At 37.5% G+C, this 17,126-nt stretch overlaps 1 protein-coding gene across 1 annotated transcript in view; it reads left to right on the plus strand.

The window, feature by feature from the left end:
* The window catches only part of LOC128875379 (fibrillin-1-like), a 119,866-nt gene that overhangs the window by 79,849 nt on the left and 22,891 nt on the right, over nucleotides 1-17,126 (plus strand). Inside the window, exons 9-14 of the mRNA XM_054120906.1 lie at nucleotides 583-688; nucleotides 799-988; nucleotides 1,689-1,878; nucleotides 3,899-4,013; nucleotides 7,669-7,805; nucleotides 14,872-15,011. Coding sequence (XP_053976881.1) covers nucleotides 583-688; nucleotides 799-988; nucleotides 1,689-1,878; nucleotides 3,899-4,013; nucleotides 7,669-7,805; nucleotides 14,872-15,011 — 878 coding nt within the window. The remainder of the gene's footprint in view (nucleotides 1-582; nucleotides 689-798; nucleotides 989-1,688; nucleotides 1,879-3,898; nucleotides 4,014-7,668; nucleotides 7,806-14,871; nucleotides 15,012-17,126) is intronic.

Raw genomic sequence — 17,126 nt, forward strand, 5'->3', positions numbered from 1 at the left:
ACGCCATAAACTGGGTTTGTTGGACAGCTGTATAACGCACGCATCTGAACCCCGTCGTGGGTCATTCGAACAATTAGCTGTAGCAGGCTGATTGCCAAGAATTTCAGGATAATATATGCTTAGGGGAAAGTCAGGCTCTATCTTTCGCTATTCATCGCGCCAGCAGCATTCTCGAGTGTACATTTATCAATCATTTATAAATGCATTCATCTCTATCTTGTAGACTACCTTGTAGTAGCAATATTTTAATCCTTACGAAGAGGAATACGTAATATAGATTATCCGGTTAAAATGTTGTACAAATAAATAAGTTATTACCCGGAAACTCTAGACATAATATACAAATTATTACACTAAAGGGAATATAAATTTCAAATTTCTTGTCTAATCATCTCGCTACCGAAGATATACTCCTTTTTCTACCAAGAGATCAGTAGAGATTCAGAAGAATATAAAAATCACAAGTAATTCATTACCAAACACGTTCAGATTAAAATTTTTTTTTTACTTTATAGAACCTTCCTTGATTTTATTAAGTTGAGCTACTGTGAACGAAGGCAATAATCTTTTGCTTGTAATTAGATACAAACGAATGCGAATGGAACAACGGAGGATGCGAGCAGGATTGCATCAATACAGTTGGATCCTACATATGTACGTGTCGTGCTGGGTTTGCCTTGAATCTGAGGTGACGAAATTAATTTATAATTGAAAAATTGAAATCAGTTGACAAACTGTCAGAACGCTCGAAGGCGTCAGAAAATTTTCCCTAAACAGAATCGTGCTTTTCTTTTCCAGGAACAGAAGCGAGTGTCATGATATAAACGAGTGCTTGAGTCGTAACGACGTTTGCGACGGCGAATGTGTTAATACACCCGGAAGTTACTACTGTACCTGCAGTGGCGACTTGGTGTTGGCTTCCGACGAGAGAACTTGCATTTCAGCGGAATTGAGATGTCGTGCCATGGAACCGCCGCTACACTCTGAGGTGCGTAATAATTTATTACATAAAACATTTAATTATTTACTGTATTGTTTTTTTTTTGTTTTTTTTTTAATATGAAGGTATGAATAAAAAATATAAAATACAAAATTAAGTACACTATACAATATTGTTCTTAGAGTGTGAAATCATGATGTGGCACAATTTTTGTTACGTACACTACTATTATTATACTATTCTTTTGGTTGTTTTGGCAAGTTCAATACGAACGTAATTGTAAATTTTAGTAAAATGTAGCTAAAATTATTTTACTGTTAATAAAACGTAACAGGTCTCTTCAAGTATTTTTGAAAGTATACGGGATTAAGAACAAATTTTGAGGAAAAAGTACTGAATGAATCATATTATAATAAATAATTTCTACAAGTTTAATAGGCTAATGGAAACTTTGAAATAAATGTGTTATAATACTACCACATTTAAACACGTTTCATTAATTTACGTTTTCGTAATAAATAATAAATAACGGAAATTCGGGAGTGCCGTAATAAGACCTTTTTAATTGTGAATTGGAAACGTGTTGCTCAAGTTGTTGTTAAAAAAGGTATGAATATGTGTTCAACAAGGACACAGTGTTAAACATTTTCTGTTCAACTGTTGGCACGTTGCCCACATGTAAATGTGTCTGATCAATGTGTCAAATTCTCATGGTCGCACTGTACGTTTGGTATTTTTCTTATTCCAGATTAGATGCCCAGGCCATTCTTCAGGAGCAGTGGTTTATCCCGTTGGAACCAGATGTCACATACGATGTCGAAGGGGTTTCAAGCTGGAAGGACCGCACACGAGGTATTGCATGGCTGGCGATCGATGGAACGGAAAGAAACCCACTTGCATTCAAGAATCGATCGTGACCGATTCCCGTTACCATTCGGGTAAGCTCTGCCTTCGATCTTTATACTGACAGTAAAATCTCTTAGGATTGTATTAAACCAGATCTGTATTTAACAGCGAAGGTTCGAGCCACTCTGGATTGGCGAGGAACTCCTATTTTTCAAAGTTCTAATAACAATCTCTCGCTGGTTTTAGTAAAATTAACTTTTAATACGATTATGAAAGTAAGCGTGGACGGATATTCAATTACTAGCTTGCTGATCTATAATAGTGTAAAGAAACATTGAATTAAATATGTTGATGTAAAACTGGAACTTTACGATAAAAAGAGGTAATATGGATTGGCTTGTATAATAACATTATTCGACGAACCTCTGCCTTTTACCGGGCTTGAATATCATGCAATTATCTTTTACTTACATTCTGTTTTGACTGATAATTTATAACAAGTAGAATCGTTAAATATATATATATATTAAGTGGATAAAACGATGATTTGGACGGAGAAAGAATTTGTGCAAAGATTGAATTTTTGTTTGTGGAAAGTGTACTCTAATCGATTGTGATCGATTTTGAGATAACCAATGCAAGTATGCTTAAAGCTGTTGAATCGCAAACCTTTTAACATCGTGTTTTAAAAACAAAGTAACTTATGCCACTGTCGAAATAAATGATACAGTTGATACAATATTTCCTTTCGTAGAAACATTTACCCGTCCTTGGTATATGCAAATGTAACTGTGCAAAGGTAAAAATGGATAATGTCAGTATATTTGTCAAAAATTTGCAAGCAAGTGACTTGTTTAAGATCCTGAGCTAGGAAGTCCGTAGAAAGATCTCTCTTTTCGCTTGACGGAATTCACGAAATGCTCGTGAAACGTGAGAATCGAGTAGTCTGCTGCTGACGGTTTTTGCAAACCGCCATTTGGGGGAGGAAGATGGCCCCTCGGTGGCAATTATTTACCAACGAAAATCCTTCGGTGCATTTAATTAGTCACGCAGCCGCTCTAAACAGCATTTAATAATAGGAAGTTCCGGCGTAAAGGCCGGTTGCTAACGACGTCGTACGTTAACGCCATGCCTTAACGAGCTTGCACAGACGCGTTTTCGTTTTTTACATTTCATTTCTCGGTCCCCAGTCTGCTGTCTTCAGTCGTTTTGCCTTTTTACCCTCAGCGACAAGCTCCTCTTTTCCGCAATGGCCGCCGCCGCCGGTAGTTTCGGCCAACACAATGAGATTTTTCGTCCAAACTAACGCGGGTGCATGCTCGCCTTTCGACAGACCAATTGTTGGGCGAGTATTGTATTTCAACAAGTGAATTTTCTTTCTAATAAATTTATGACTGCAAGCTAACACGTCCCTTATAATTCGAAGCTTGAATTTTAAATTTCATAATTGTCCTTTGTTTCAGAGTTATCATATGTACACTGACGAACCTTATTTTTCCAAATGAATCTATTTACTTTAGTTTTCTCACAAAATATTCGAGATCCGTATTTTTTAAACAAAGAGCATCGTATTTTATCGTTACTCTGGACGCCAAAATATCTAGACGCGATCCTAATGAGATCTACCACTTAAATAGCTCTACCTGGAGATAAGATTTATCGCCCAGGTGTAGCAAGTGAAACGCCTCGCATCATCGTTCATTAATAAACGTTTAGCTCTCGTTTCACTTACCAAGGTCTCGACTCGAATTTGGGAAACCATTTCCGCGAATAGACGATCGTGGAAACACACCAGAAGACTGCCAAACAATTACGTCTAAAGTAAGAAGGTAGACGCAGTTATCCACGTCCGCTGTAAGAGGACAGTTACTGCGAAGACGTGAAAGGGAACGCCATAGTAATTGAGCCCTACAGCAATTTAGCGAGTAGTCGATAATTTGATTACGGGCACGTAGACAGTTCCGTGGAACGTGATAATTTCAGTGTGACGTAAGGATACATATATGTCGTCGGTGTTACGTGGCGTCCCTTCTCGTACTGCCTCTAGAGCTATAATTCCGTCGGACGTTTCACGGAAAACCGCATGTTTAATAACAGGCTTTGTTGCTTCAGACATGCCACGACCGTTCGTGAGGTGTCCCCGAGACATGGACGTGGAGCTACCCGCAAGGCAGAACACGATACGCGTCACGTTTCCACAGCCTAAGTCCAACATGAACTGGTGGAGGTATTTATTCCCATACACCGTCAATCTTATTGCGATGACTAATGCGTCGACAAAGGTAATTCGGTTTGCGTATAATGAACCCTCGATGCTGCGTTAGGGAAAACCCGATGTGTCGCGACAGGGATTAGTTTAACATAATGGAAAAGCAAACTCTGGTTCTGTTGATAGTATGAAATTATTATAATTGCAGGGGGCATCACTAGTAGCCACAAGTCTTTGGTCGTGGGAATAAAACATAATTCCATTTAACATGTTGATCGCCGTGTCATCCATATATGGGTGACAGTGTTTTTCACTCAAGAACTAGAAAGATTAATTCTGAAAGTTAGACGTCGCAGGAGATGAATCTAAATAAAGTTCTTGAATTTTGATGTAATTACAAACACTAAATACCACGATAAATGTTTCATTACCTAAACTCTGATAGTCTAAATAATATTTAATCTTAGCAGAAATTTTCAAGAACATTCGTTTGGCAGACAACGTGTTAAGGGGTTACATATTTCCAGTTGGCAGAGAAATGAGTGATTATTATTACGAGTGATTCAACTTATTACTTTCAACTCCAAACCACTCTACAGATCTAAGGATCCGTTGATCCATGAAATCCCCTACGTCGACAAAAGCAACGAAATTAATTTCTTTTCGCGGATTTCGGGCTGCGCAATACGTTCCCACAATAGGATTGGTTTATCTTCCGTCGCAACCGGCACTGCTTGCAGGCCTGGCGCGCGGCACAATGGGAATTCCAAACGAGCTTAGAGGGTTCCTTCCAAGGGTGTATACACGTCTTTGCCCTGGTATTTGTGCTCGCGTCTCTATTTATTCGAAGGAGTATCGGTCGGCGCAGAGCTTTCACGCAGGCCCGATACAGAGATCGTCTGGATCGCGACGCGATGGGGACGTCGCGTCGATCACTAGAGGGGATCGTAAGGTGTAGCTTCTATTCGCACTAACATAAATGTCGCGCGACCGAGCGACAAAATTCAAACCAGCTCGAATCTTGTTGCTCCTTATCCAACTTCTAGTTGCTAAAAGGTATTCTGAAAAGGATGTAATAGACTTGTGATGACAAACTTATTGCATCGCAAGTCGCTTGTATCATCTTCCAAATGTCTGCGAAGAATTAATAAAACTTCACCATTGTGTCTAAGATGCTGCACTTGTAAAGCGTGCCATTCCACGCACCTACTTGTTATATCTAAACATATTATTACAAGTTTGCAGCCATTAGCTCGCTACTACTCGCGACAAAGGATAAACAAATGATTCTTTGTCCCGAATAATACCGATTACCAGGTCTCACCACGTGGAGGTTGCTGCGAGTGGAGACCCGCGAGGGAGATAGAAGGAAACAAAGTTCCTTCGATCTCTCTCTGTACAATCTTAGAAACTAGGTACGCGAAGAAGGAAATCGAAGGAAACTAAACTCCTTCGATTTCCTGGTCTGACTCTGTCAAGCAATTATTGAACATTTTCCTTTTTTAAAGGGAAGCTACAATGAAATCGCGAACACGACGCGACCGTGCAGACAGACTTACTGGGTCAGTCCCGTTTCCTCTTAGCGAGTCTTTAGCAAGAGAAAGACGATGTCTTTCTTTCGAAAAAGACTAGCTAGAGGACGGCAACCGACCTTTCTGTTCATCTACACGGTCGGTCACTCTGCTTATTGCATGAAACAATAATGACCGAAATGGACGAAATTACACGCCCCCGGGGGCGGCTGAACAAACAAGAGAAAAACGGGTAATAATTGCTTGGCCTTATGTTCTAACGCGACTTAGAACTAAGGTTCCCACGGCGGATGCGATGTCTTCGTTCGATGGAAGCGACGTCTTCGTTCGATGAAATACCTAGATAAGAGAAACTGAAAATCGGAATAGACATACGTATACAGAAGTAATATAATGAAATAATTAGAAAATAAAAAAGGAAAACTATCGATTGAAATATTGAGTTTCATAAAACTCCATCGATCAATATATACGAAACAATCGATCGCAGAATTCGAAGAAACAATTCAATCGCGCGTCGTTTCCCCACCATGCGAATCTACCTAGCAAAGAGAAATCAAAGCACTAGAACAATCAGGAAATATAAATAATACCATATAAAATAATTAGAAAATAAAAAAGGAAAACTATCGATTAAAATATTGAGTTTCATAAAACTCCATCGATCAATATATACGAAACAATCGATCGCAGAATTCGAAGAAACAATTCAATCGCGTGTCGTTTCCCCACCGTGCGAATCTACCTAGCAAAGAGAAATCAAAGCACTAGAACAATCAGGAAATATAAATAATACCATATAAAATAATTAAAGTAATATTAGTGTCGAATGAAAAAATGATAAATAATGAAAAATTAATACGAAAATAGAAATTAACATACATAAGAATGAGAAAATTAAATTAAAAAAATAGCCTGAAAATAAATATGCAAATTAAACATAATGTTGTATAAATTTAGTTAAACCTAACCAAAGACACATAATTGTGTCTTGGAATACAGGGAAATATAAGCGAGCACGATGATAACAGTGCAAAAATAAAGAAAAAATAAAAAATTTGCGTTCGCTCACCAGTGCTGATCATCATTTACCAATTGGTCAGTAGTGGTCAGTAGTGGTCAGTAGTGGTCAGTAGTGGTCAGTAGTGGTCAGTAGTGGTCAGTAGTGGTCAGTAGTGGTCAGTAGTGGTCAGCATTGGTCAGCATTGGTCAGCATTGGTCACCCCCTGGTCATCCTAGGCCAGCCTTGGTCCTCGGTCGGCTCAACGCGCACACGCGAGGTCAGTACGACCTTATCGCCCGAAGTATACGCGAGGACTGAAGACTCTGACGCCTGGGTACTTATCAGTCGAGGAAAGCCGAACGCGGATTGGTCAACGCCGGATTGGTCGACGCGTGTCAGCAGAGTCTGTCCCATCCAAGGATGGGATCGATCCAAGGACGATGGAATTGACGAAACGTCAATTAATATTACAGAAAAATGATATTCTCGATCATTGTTTAAACAAATACCGTTAAGAATTAATTTAACTATTGCAAAAAATTAATATTTAATTGGTTCAATCAGTGGATATTAAAATATTAACAAATTTCTCACGATTACTGTATACAATGAATACTTATTCTTAATCGTAATTGTTATTAACGTTTAATCTTAATGTTAAATTCTCGATCATTGTTTAAACAAATACTGCTGAGAATTAATTTAACTATTGTAAAAAATTAATATTTAATTGGTTCAGTCAGTAGATATTAAAATATTAACAAATTTCTCACGATTACTGTATACAATGAATACTTATTCGTAGTTGTTATTAACGTTTAATCAAAGACTGAATGTTTCTTATACCCGTGATTGTTTTTAATATTTAATCAAAGACTGAATGTTACTATATGCATCATAAATATTCAATTAACACGGAGATATACATATTTAATGCATTCTGAACTGTCAGATTATTATACCAATAAATAGAATTCGTCTGAACGTTTTTACTCTATCATTACATTTGAGATTGATACGATAGATTAATGATAGATCATTGATGATAATGACAGATTGATGATAGATATTTGTTAATATTTTCGAAATCGATGAATGATTTATTTATTTTTGTATTTTTTTCTGTGTGTACATACAGATACGTAGATGCTTCTCCTTCTTGGGGTAAACAATTAGAAGCAGATTTACCTGCAGGTACAACGATTGTCACTTTCACGGCCTGGTCACCTGTATCGAATTACACCAGCACTTGCAGGATCGTGATACGAGTTCGAGGTGAGTGTTCTGAGCAAATTCTATGATAACAATCGTCCATCGTGATCGCGTCGGTGTACATGAGATATGGGTCGTGTATATTGTCCACCGTTTACATAGGATTGGTCCATCTAGAAGGATCGTAGCCCCTTACTTTCCCGGTTGTTATGGACAAGTATCGCTATCGATGAAAACTTGATCCCCACGGGTTTTCTCACGTGTGTATTGTAGTAAAAGATGGAAGTAAAAACTGTCGTTTCTTCATCAAAGGTCTTATATCTACATATTTTTAGGCGAAATACATTTCTAACGTCAAAATTTTGTTTACGATAGTCTAAAACGACATGAAGTATTAATTGTTTTTTGACCTAAATTAGATTAGTATCAGCTTACTAATATTTAGTCACCATACGAATATCATGTTTGTGATTTGCTATCAAATATATCAGAATTCAATCTACATGGTGTCAATGCAGGTACGTCGTAGACATGTACCTCGATCTCTATTTGATTAGTTACATGAAATCGTTGGATTAGAGTTAAGTGACAGGTCTCGAGTAACGAAAACTGTCAGATACAGAAACGCTACCCCGAATGTCGTGTGTGGAAATTTCGCATGTCTCTTACAGACTTACAAGTTGCTCGTAAACTTGTAACACGCCTGGATTAAGAAAATGCACAGATCCAACGAACTGATTGTTTAATTAAACCAATACTACCGTTTGAATTCGTGAAGAATGAGATCACGTCCGTTAACTTATGCACGACTGATACTAAAATTCGATGATGAATCTTGCTGTAAATATTATTCCAATTTCGACAGCGTTATTATGCTCCCTGGACACGTATCGCGACACCAATTCCAACTCAATTATTGTGGACAGAATACGCGTTACCGGTTATAGAAGGAAGTAGGTAAACACTATGTGTGTGGCTACGTCGATTGGAAACGGAATAGTGTTGTAGAAGGAAATACACTGTTTTGGTGGCACAACAATCGGATAACAAGGGGTTTACTGTACTGGTCAGATATAAAAACGGTGCAAACGTGGTTGAAACTAAGTTTACAGTGGACTACACGCCATATTAAAGCAAACTTGACTTTTGAGGGGCCTTGAGGATTTAACAGGGATTAGCGTGATACGATGAAGTTGAAGTAACCGTTATAGGTAATAAAAAGAGCGGAGTAAATCTGAAGAAAATAAGATCTAGTATATATTCACGCATTAATATATAAAATGTTTTCCAAAAGTGGCTCTAAAATTTTTTTTTAATATAACACAGGTGGTATGACTTACATTGTTCTTTTTTATCTTAACTGAAACTACAAATTATTACAATTAAATATGAAGGATGATATTTAAATGTCTACCACGATTACGCTGATAGGCGTATTTTATTATCACAAATTTAATTTTCTCTGATTATAAACACCGTACAAATTTATCTACGTCGACACGTCTATTAGGAAATTTAGATCACGACAAAAAGGGCGATCTAACGAAGTTGAGTTTAAATTAAAATTACTTCGTGATTTAGAAATGTCGGGACAGAGAGAAATTCATTTCATCCGGTAACTAATTTTGCACGTGCTCATAATTTCCTATTACGTCCAAGTGAACCAGTATCACGCTCATAAAACAATTTCGCGCTACTACTTAAGGGTTGCGTAACCTCCGTGGTAAACGTATGAAGTATTAACTACTCGTTCATAATGTAAATACGTTTTCAAAGTCTGGATGTCGACGAATTATGGCGGTAGGGGTTCGACCCGATGGAAAGTTCTAAAATTACCGTTTACGTGGATAATTTGATATCGGAGTGCCGCAGCCCCCGCGATTTAAATCCTATTTCACGTATGACCAGCCAACGAGTAACGTACACATTCTTTGCGTCACGCGATACACGCATTAAGCGGTTCGATTTCAGTTCTATAATATTACAGTCCGTCTACACTATTCAATTATAATTTACATATTCTTAAAGGACGTTATAATTTGTTTTTCAAGATATCATGAGTGATGTATGTATTTTTCTGCTTCAAAGATTTTGTTCCGACCAGTTATTATTATATGATTACTTAGCGTGTCATTTTGATAGCAGTTTGAGAATAGAAAGTATTTGACCAATAGAGAATTTTGCAAGTGTGAAATAATAAGTTTGTCACTCTTAACACACGAACACTGTTTATCTGCAATTATTATAAGTAAAATAAGAGTTCCTAATTTACATGCTTAAGTGTACAAAATGGTATCGCAACCATATTAAAATACAAGAATTTCTCATAAAAATTGAAAACTTTAGTGAAATTTTTCACAAATTGACACACTTTCAAAAGAATAACATTTACAAACAAAAATGACATTGGCTTTGTTATTCTTCTTCCATTTAAACGTACTGTAACGTACGTACTTAAAGGTCGCACAAATTTTATTCGTACAAATTATACATATTTAATTTACTTAAATTTATATCGTGTAAATAGAAATTCATATAATTATGGATCTAGAACTGATCATTCAGGTAGATTGATGATATGTATCAATTAAATTTAACAACAGGACAATGTGTTCTAACGTAACGAGTTGATCGTTAAGCGAACAAAGCGGTCTGAATCCAATTTTAGATCCGCGCATTAAATTCATCGAAAAGTTATTGTTTCACTGTCGCATTGCACGAGCGGGTAACAGCACTCAACATGAAACTGTTCTCCAGGAAAGCAGCCACGGTTTCCACTGGCAATGTCACATAAATACACGGCACCCCAGGTTACCTCCGACTCTATTTTTCTCCTCTACTTTCCCACCGAGTCCATCGAACTATCGATAAAAAAGTTTTTTGCACCATAGAAACATTATTTCACCGGTCCCTATTCCCACTCTCTATTTGTTTCTCAGTCGCACATCGTTCCTTTCGTGTACATATGTGTATTTCGCTGAACAATGGTTGAATGTATCGATTCAACGCTACAATTGTCTCAACCAGTCCTGATATCCCGTATTTATGATTTTTATCCGTCGCGTAATAAAATCGATTTTGGAAAATTAAGTAATCGAGTAATTAATTTCACTAATAACTCCCGAGAAAACAGCTTGTTATTCGCGAAGGTGCTTACAAAAATTGAACCTGAATAGAAATTTATTATATTCTGCAAATGATATAACGTGGACTTTACTTTCAATCTGTTGTATATTTTTGCATATTGTTTACATTTTGTAAGTTCTTGTACATTCAAATTTCCTATAAACGCATAAAGATCCGCAGTCTACTTGTTACTCATATATTTCATGTTTGTAACAGGTACCGTTTATATCTTTAAATGACAACGAAATCGTTGAGGTATGATTTCGAACTCTTCCCTATTTCTACAAAGTCGCTTGACAGATATTTTCTTATCACTTTCCTACTAGACGCCCACTCTTGCCCTAGTTTGCCCTAGATTTGACGTTCTTTCTATTCTGCCATGGGTTCGGTCGTATCCTGCGTAACAACCAAGACGATGACCTCGAGATTTATGGGCAGTAGATCAGTAAAGTTTCAACGGAAGAATAAGCATTCCAGAACTGGCTGGCACAATATTGTGTAATGTGCGAGAGAACGAATGGTCCACGGTCGCGGCTCGAATGGAAACGATATTTAGCGATATCACTTGATCTCGTTTAGGAGCAAATCCACAAAACTTTTAGATTTGTAAATGAAATTGCAAAAGAAAAGATATTTTTTTGTTGACAGCACATTTTCAATATTTAGTACACACATTCGCACTCTCAAGACCTCACAAAAACAGTGTGCCGTGATCGATTTTAACTCGATGACGTGGATGTCAGTGAAAAATGGTAAAGTGTTGAAATATTTGTTGGCGCTCCTACAGGCATCTAAAAATATTTGCAAGTTAACAAAGTCACAAGGCAATTTTTAAAATTTAAATTTTTTAATGACTTCCTGGCTTCTCGTACAGCTTGCAAATTGTACAAAACCCATGGAAAACTTTTGTGCATCATACCTTCCACTAAAAATGTCCACATGATAGTTAAAATATTGTATATATCGTATTTTATAATAATAAAACATCAGAAGATAACGTTAAATAAAGGCGCGAAGTTGAAAATGAAAAAGTTCTGCGGGTTTGCCCTTACACATGATTTATGGATACGATATTTATCCGCGAGATAATAGCCTTGTTGCCCCCGAAGCATTTGCGTAGAAAGAATCGCGATATGCGATCACATATCATCCTGTGAACAGGCTTTCTCACGTAGTTCCTTTGTTTTCGTATTTTTTCGTTTGGCAAATTTCTTGCTTCCAGGGTGCGAGAAACGTGTCTCATAATTCACTACCCTGATCGTTCACTACAACGTCTCTATTATTAATGTCAGCTTTCTAGCATTTGCCCTGGGACATGCGGACAAGCCTCCGCAAGTCGAGATTACATCGGCTTAACGTTTGTGGTAACTTTACCGCGCGTGATGTCTTTGAAAATATCGCGAATTCGGGGCGGGATGTCCAACGACACTGTGAGGTGAATTTGAATGATATTTGTTCGATATTTATTTTTATTCTTAATTACTACTTGTTTGATTTTCGTTTTAAAGCTCGCAATTAGTTTTTTCGCTGTCTTTTTTTAATTGGTATAGATATGATATGTAATTACTGTACGCCTCTAGAAGATTATGAAATAATTGAGAAAGTTTGTTTTAAATTCTTCTTAAAGTAGCGAATCAATTAACTGGCTTGCGTGACCTAAGAAATTGAAATTTTTCAATTCTCACGAGTCTCGTGTATAGTTTACTTAATTGCTAAATTTATTTCAACTAAACTCAAAAGAAATTATAATATAAATGAATAAAATATATGACGTAAAAATGGAATTATTTTGACGAAAAACATTCCGAAGTTGTTCTGTAATAAAGGAAAAAGCCTTCGTGCTTAGATAGAAATCGTATTTCTTAGATATTGACAAACGTTGATATTTCGGATTATCTGAAAACATTCTAATTTCATGTGGTGAAAATCTTATGCCTTCTATGTATGTATACAAATGATCTGGGTTAGAGATTTACATAAATTTTGATATTTTCAATTATGTGGCAGGGTTTTCTGATACTATTTATGTATGGGACACAAAATCGTATAAATTATAAAGATACATTACATGAATTTTATTTGTAAGTTTCAGAAATAAAACACGAAAGAAAGGTAAATAAATGGTCATGGTGTAAAAAGTTAATGTATACATGTATACTGTCTACGTGGAAATACTGTCTGAGAGGATTTGATGATTGGACCGGAATAGAAAACTTTTAATTTCGCATCATTAACGAACATCAGCTAGCGATGAAGCGTGATCAAGGGTTTAAAAATAATCATGGTGTACCAATTACTGTCCGCGACAATTTTAACATTTTTTGTATGTGAATCCAACATGTCGTTGCAATTGCAGAAACGTAAGATCGTTCGTGTCGTGGATCAACATTATTTTCGTAACGAATGTATTCATAAGAAAATATTACCTCGTCGACACCGACATTTTAAAAAAATGGAAATCGACATTTTTAAGCACTGCTCGGAAAATCTCCACTGAAAAGAAGTGAACTCGCACCACTTTTATAACGAACGGATCAATTCGGTTTCTTTCTATGTTGTTCGAATTGTTTTCCCCTGAGGAAGTTCCAGCGGACGACGAACACGCATCCCTTCCGAAGAATGCACGGGTACAGGTTAACGGCGCAGTTCCTGTCCCCGGGGCTCGTGCAGCGAAACCTTTGCTCGAAGACAAACAAAAACGTTTACCGATTCAGCGGAAAGTTCCGATCGAACGGGATTAACGAGCAACCGGACGAGTTACCAAACCGCGATTCAATCTCGATTCGAACGAAAGAGAGAACAAGTAACAGGAACGGCGAAAGAAGCGGGGTTGAAAAGGAAGCAGTCGGTGAGCAGGGTGATCATTGGACGCGCAAAAGACGAGCCAGAGCTTAACGATCGATCCCTCGGCGTAACAAAGGGAAACTTTTTCGAAAGCCGTGGGACAGTCAACGAAACTAGCCTCGGTTGTATGCGTATCGAAGCCTCGATACCGGGGAACTTTAGTTCCCGTCGGTAAAGTGCACTTAGCCGCGTCTCGTTTAATTACTTATTCCAAAAGTTCGCGAAACTCCCTTTAAGCAAGTTCCTTCCGGTGGACACAGAGGAGGTTGTATGAGGTACAGGTGCAAGCCCGGATTCTGGCAGTCGATATGCAATTACTGTGAAGCGGGCTCGGGGTTGATCCAGACGGGGGCAAGCCTGCCGTGGTAATTCTTAATTGCTCGATAACGGTTTAACTTGTCCTGGGAGTTTCTTGTTGGACTAATTACGACGATTAAGGCGACGCTTACCGCGGCCTGGAGGTTGTTTGTCGACCAAGGCGTGCAGGACGCAGCCGACCGGGTGTGAAAAACTTGACGAAACGGATTCGATCCGTCGCGGAAATTTTATTTCGAAGTGAAATTACGACTGCAATCCAAACCTGATTCCGTTCATTTCGTAACACTTTATCTAATGGGAGCCTACGCTTCCAAAAGTGCACACGTGTTATCGTCAAATATTTATGAATGAACGTGTAAAGTAGAGTCGGCGAAATCGTAGCACGTTTACAAAAATGGAATATTTGTTTATCAAAGCTGTAATAAATTAAGAAACGTACTTTATTACACGTTTATGATTAAACGTACTCGATGGTGCGGGTTTTCTCTTACTTGCATTTCGATCATTCTTTTTCGCGAAGAACGAAGCAATTTGCAAATGGTAATTTCAAATCATTTATTCCATTCTTCGGATTCGTATTCGCCAGAGAAAAAGCGAAATATTTTCAAGTGAAAATGATTGAGTTGTTCGAAAAGTGATCTCGTATTTCGTCATCGGAACGATCATTTACCATTTTAATCAGCCACTTTCGCTCAAATGTATGTTTATGTATTTACGGCAAATGTAGGAGAATGTATGATAAATCTCGAGCATTTCACGATTCGTCTCACTCGCTGACCGTGCCCTGAAAGCGGGGCAATTTGTTTGCTACACTAATGGCTGATTATATTACTATTTCCAGACACCGAGAATCCGAAAGTTTCGACGTGCCCGACATCCTTTGAAGTGCGGCTAAGCTCCGGCGAACGAAATCGCTTAATATTCTGGCAGGAGCCATCGTTCACCGACAACGTCGCCGTTGAGCGGGTCTACAAAACGAGGGTGAGCAGACATCGAGTTCGAGTGTAATCCTCGGTCGCGTCGCGACTCCGTTTCCCCCGAAATTTCCCTCGTTTGATCGCGGGGAAAATGACGCTTCGCTACCGCCCCTTTATTTCCGCGCTGAATCGCTCGTTCAACCCTTCGCCGCCATCTCCGAATCGCTCGTTCCCTCGAGCGGTACTCCTTTCCCCCTGTTTTTCTCGCGAGTGGTTTATTAAAACTTCCGCTCTAACGATCGGGCTTATCAATCTCGCGCTTATCTCCGCGCCAAGATACCCGCCATTAATTATCCTATCGTGTCTCGAGCACGGGCCTAGCGACTGCCGAGGACGGCGAGAAGCTGAAAGGAAGTGGCACCCGGAGGATCAACTTCTCCTTTTTTCACCGGTTCCGCGTTAAAACGTTTTCAAACGACACTTCGGTCGCGATTAATGGTCACTCGATCTGAACTTTGTGCCAAGAACGACCGTGCGTACATATAAGAAATATAGTACGCAATAGGCACATGGTATCGCCACAGTATAAGTACAACCAATATGTTTGAATTATTAATCAAGAAATTACAATGTAATTTGACGTATTGTACATACTTCAATTGTAGACAATCCAAGTGTGACCACGTTGATTATAAATAAAATCAAAAAATGGTACGTATTAGAAGTACAAACTTATTACAATATGCATGTAATATTATTACTTTTATTTTTCACTTGGTTTCATATGATTACTCGCCTTACTTTTATGCTGTACTTATAAATTTGTAATATTTTAAACTTTGAATTTGTGTTACTAAGTAATCTGAATATTATTTTTACGATCTATAAAATATATGAGATATTATTTCAAATAACATATTTTTTTATTTCATAATTATTTGAAATAACTGTGAATATATCAAGGCGGGCAAAGACTTTCGAGATTATTTAAGCAATTGAAGAGTGTTAGACTTCAAATTACATTTAAAGCGAACCGAAACAGAGCAGAGATTGAATCGGGTGACTATGTGCAGGAGAATGGATTGAACGTCTGTCAGTATTCACGGTAGTAACGCGATTAGGTATTCGTGAATTGATCAGACAGGCGATAATTGGCGACCTGTAATTGGATCCTTCTGCGCGGCTAATAAATTGCCACTTTGAAACGTTGCAGCTAATTGGTGAGTTACGTCAATGAAAGTGGCATCTGGTCAAAGACGAACAGAATTATAGAGAATAGAGGTTTTTATTTAAATAGGACTACAGAGGATTTGAAATAATTAAATATCGAAGTACTTGTCGCAATTCAACTTTCAGAATCCGATAAAAGTGTCATTTGTGAATACCAAATCGAAACGAGACATTTCTATTTTATAAAGAGATCATCCAAATTTCGATCTATATACGAAAATTTTGAGAAATATTTCAAGCGCAGACGATTATTTGTCTTTGAAAATAACGACGTCCTTATTTTATTTCTTTCATTTTATTAATATTTGACAAACAATTTATATTTATTTATAATTGATTTACGATCTGAGTATGATTCTGAATGCAATACGACCATTAATACATAACAGGCAAGCAGTATTTCTAAAACTTTGATCCTTTTCATAGAAAATAGATAGACGTCCAAAATTACTCTAATAGCTTTTATATGTAGAAACCTGCTATGCAATACAATTTTATTGAAATCTTCATGAGAGAGTTCTGACCCCTTTCTCGTTAATTACCGTTGACACCAACGAGGAAAACCAATTACCCAATTAATTTATCATTTCTGAAAGGCCCAGCTACATGGTATATCATGCCTCACGGTTTTATGGGATTGCTTTTAAATTGAAGCCGAGTATCTTTTTAATTATTTTTATATCATGTCGAAGGATCCTCAACTGTTTTGATTAGAGCGCTTCTCGCGTTACCGTGTCAAGAATCTCGAAATTATTATGTATACATGTCGAGTCCTAGAATTCCATTAAAGGAAATAATTGAAAAAATAAAAAAACGCTATCAGACACAAATTAAGGTGGTTCTTTCATGGTGCAAGTAAAAAAATTCATGTTTAGTTAAGGATGTAAGATATATAATACCTTCAAAATAGTGATTAGTTTTAAGAAGGTATTCTAATATAAAGCGTCAA

This window comes from Hylaeus volcanicus, chromosome 1, assembly GCF_026283585.1.
Source record: "Hylaeus volcanicus isolate JK05 chromosome 1, UHH_iyHylVolc1.0_haploid, whole genome shotgun sequence".
NCBI classification, from domain to species: Eukaryota; Metazoa; Arthropoda; class Insecta; order Hymenoptera; family Colletidae; genus Hylaeus; species Hylaeus volcanicus.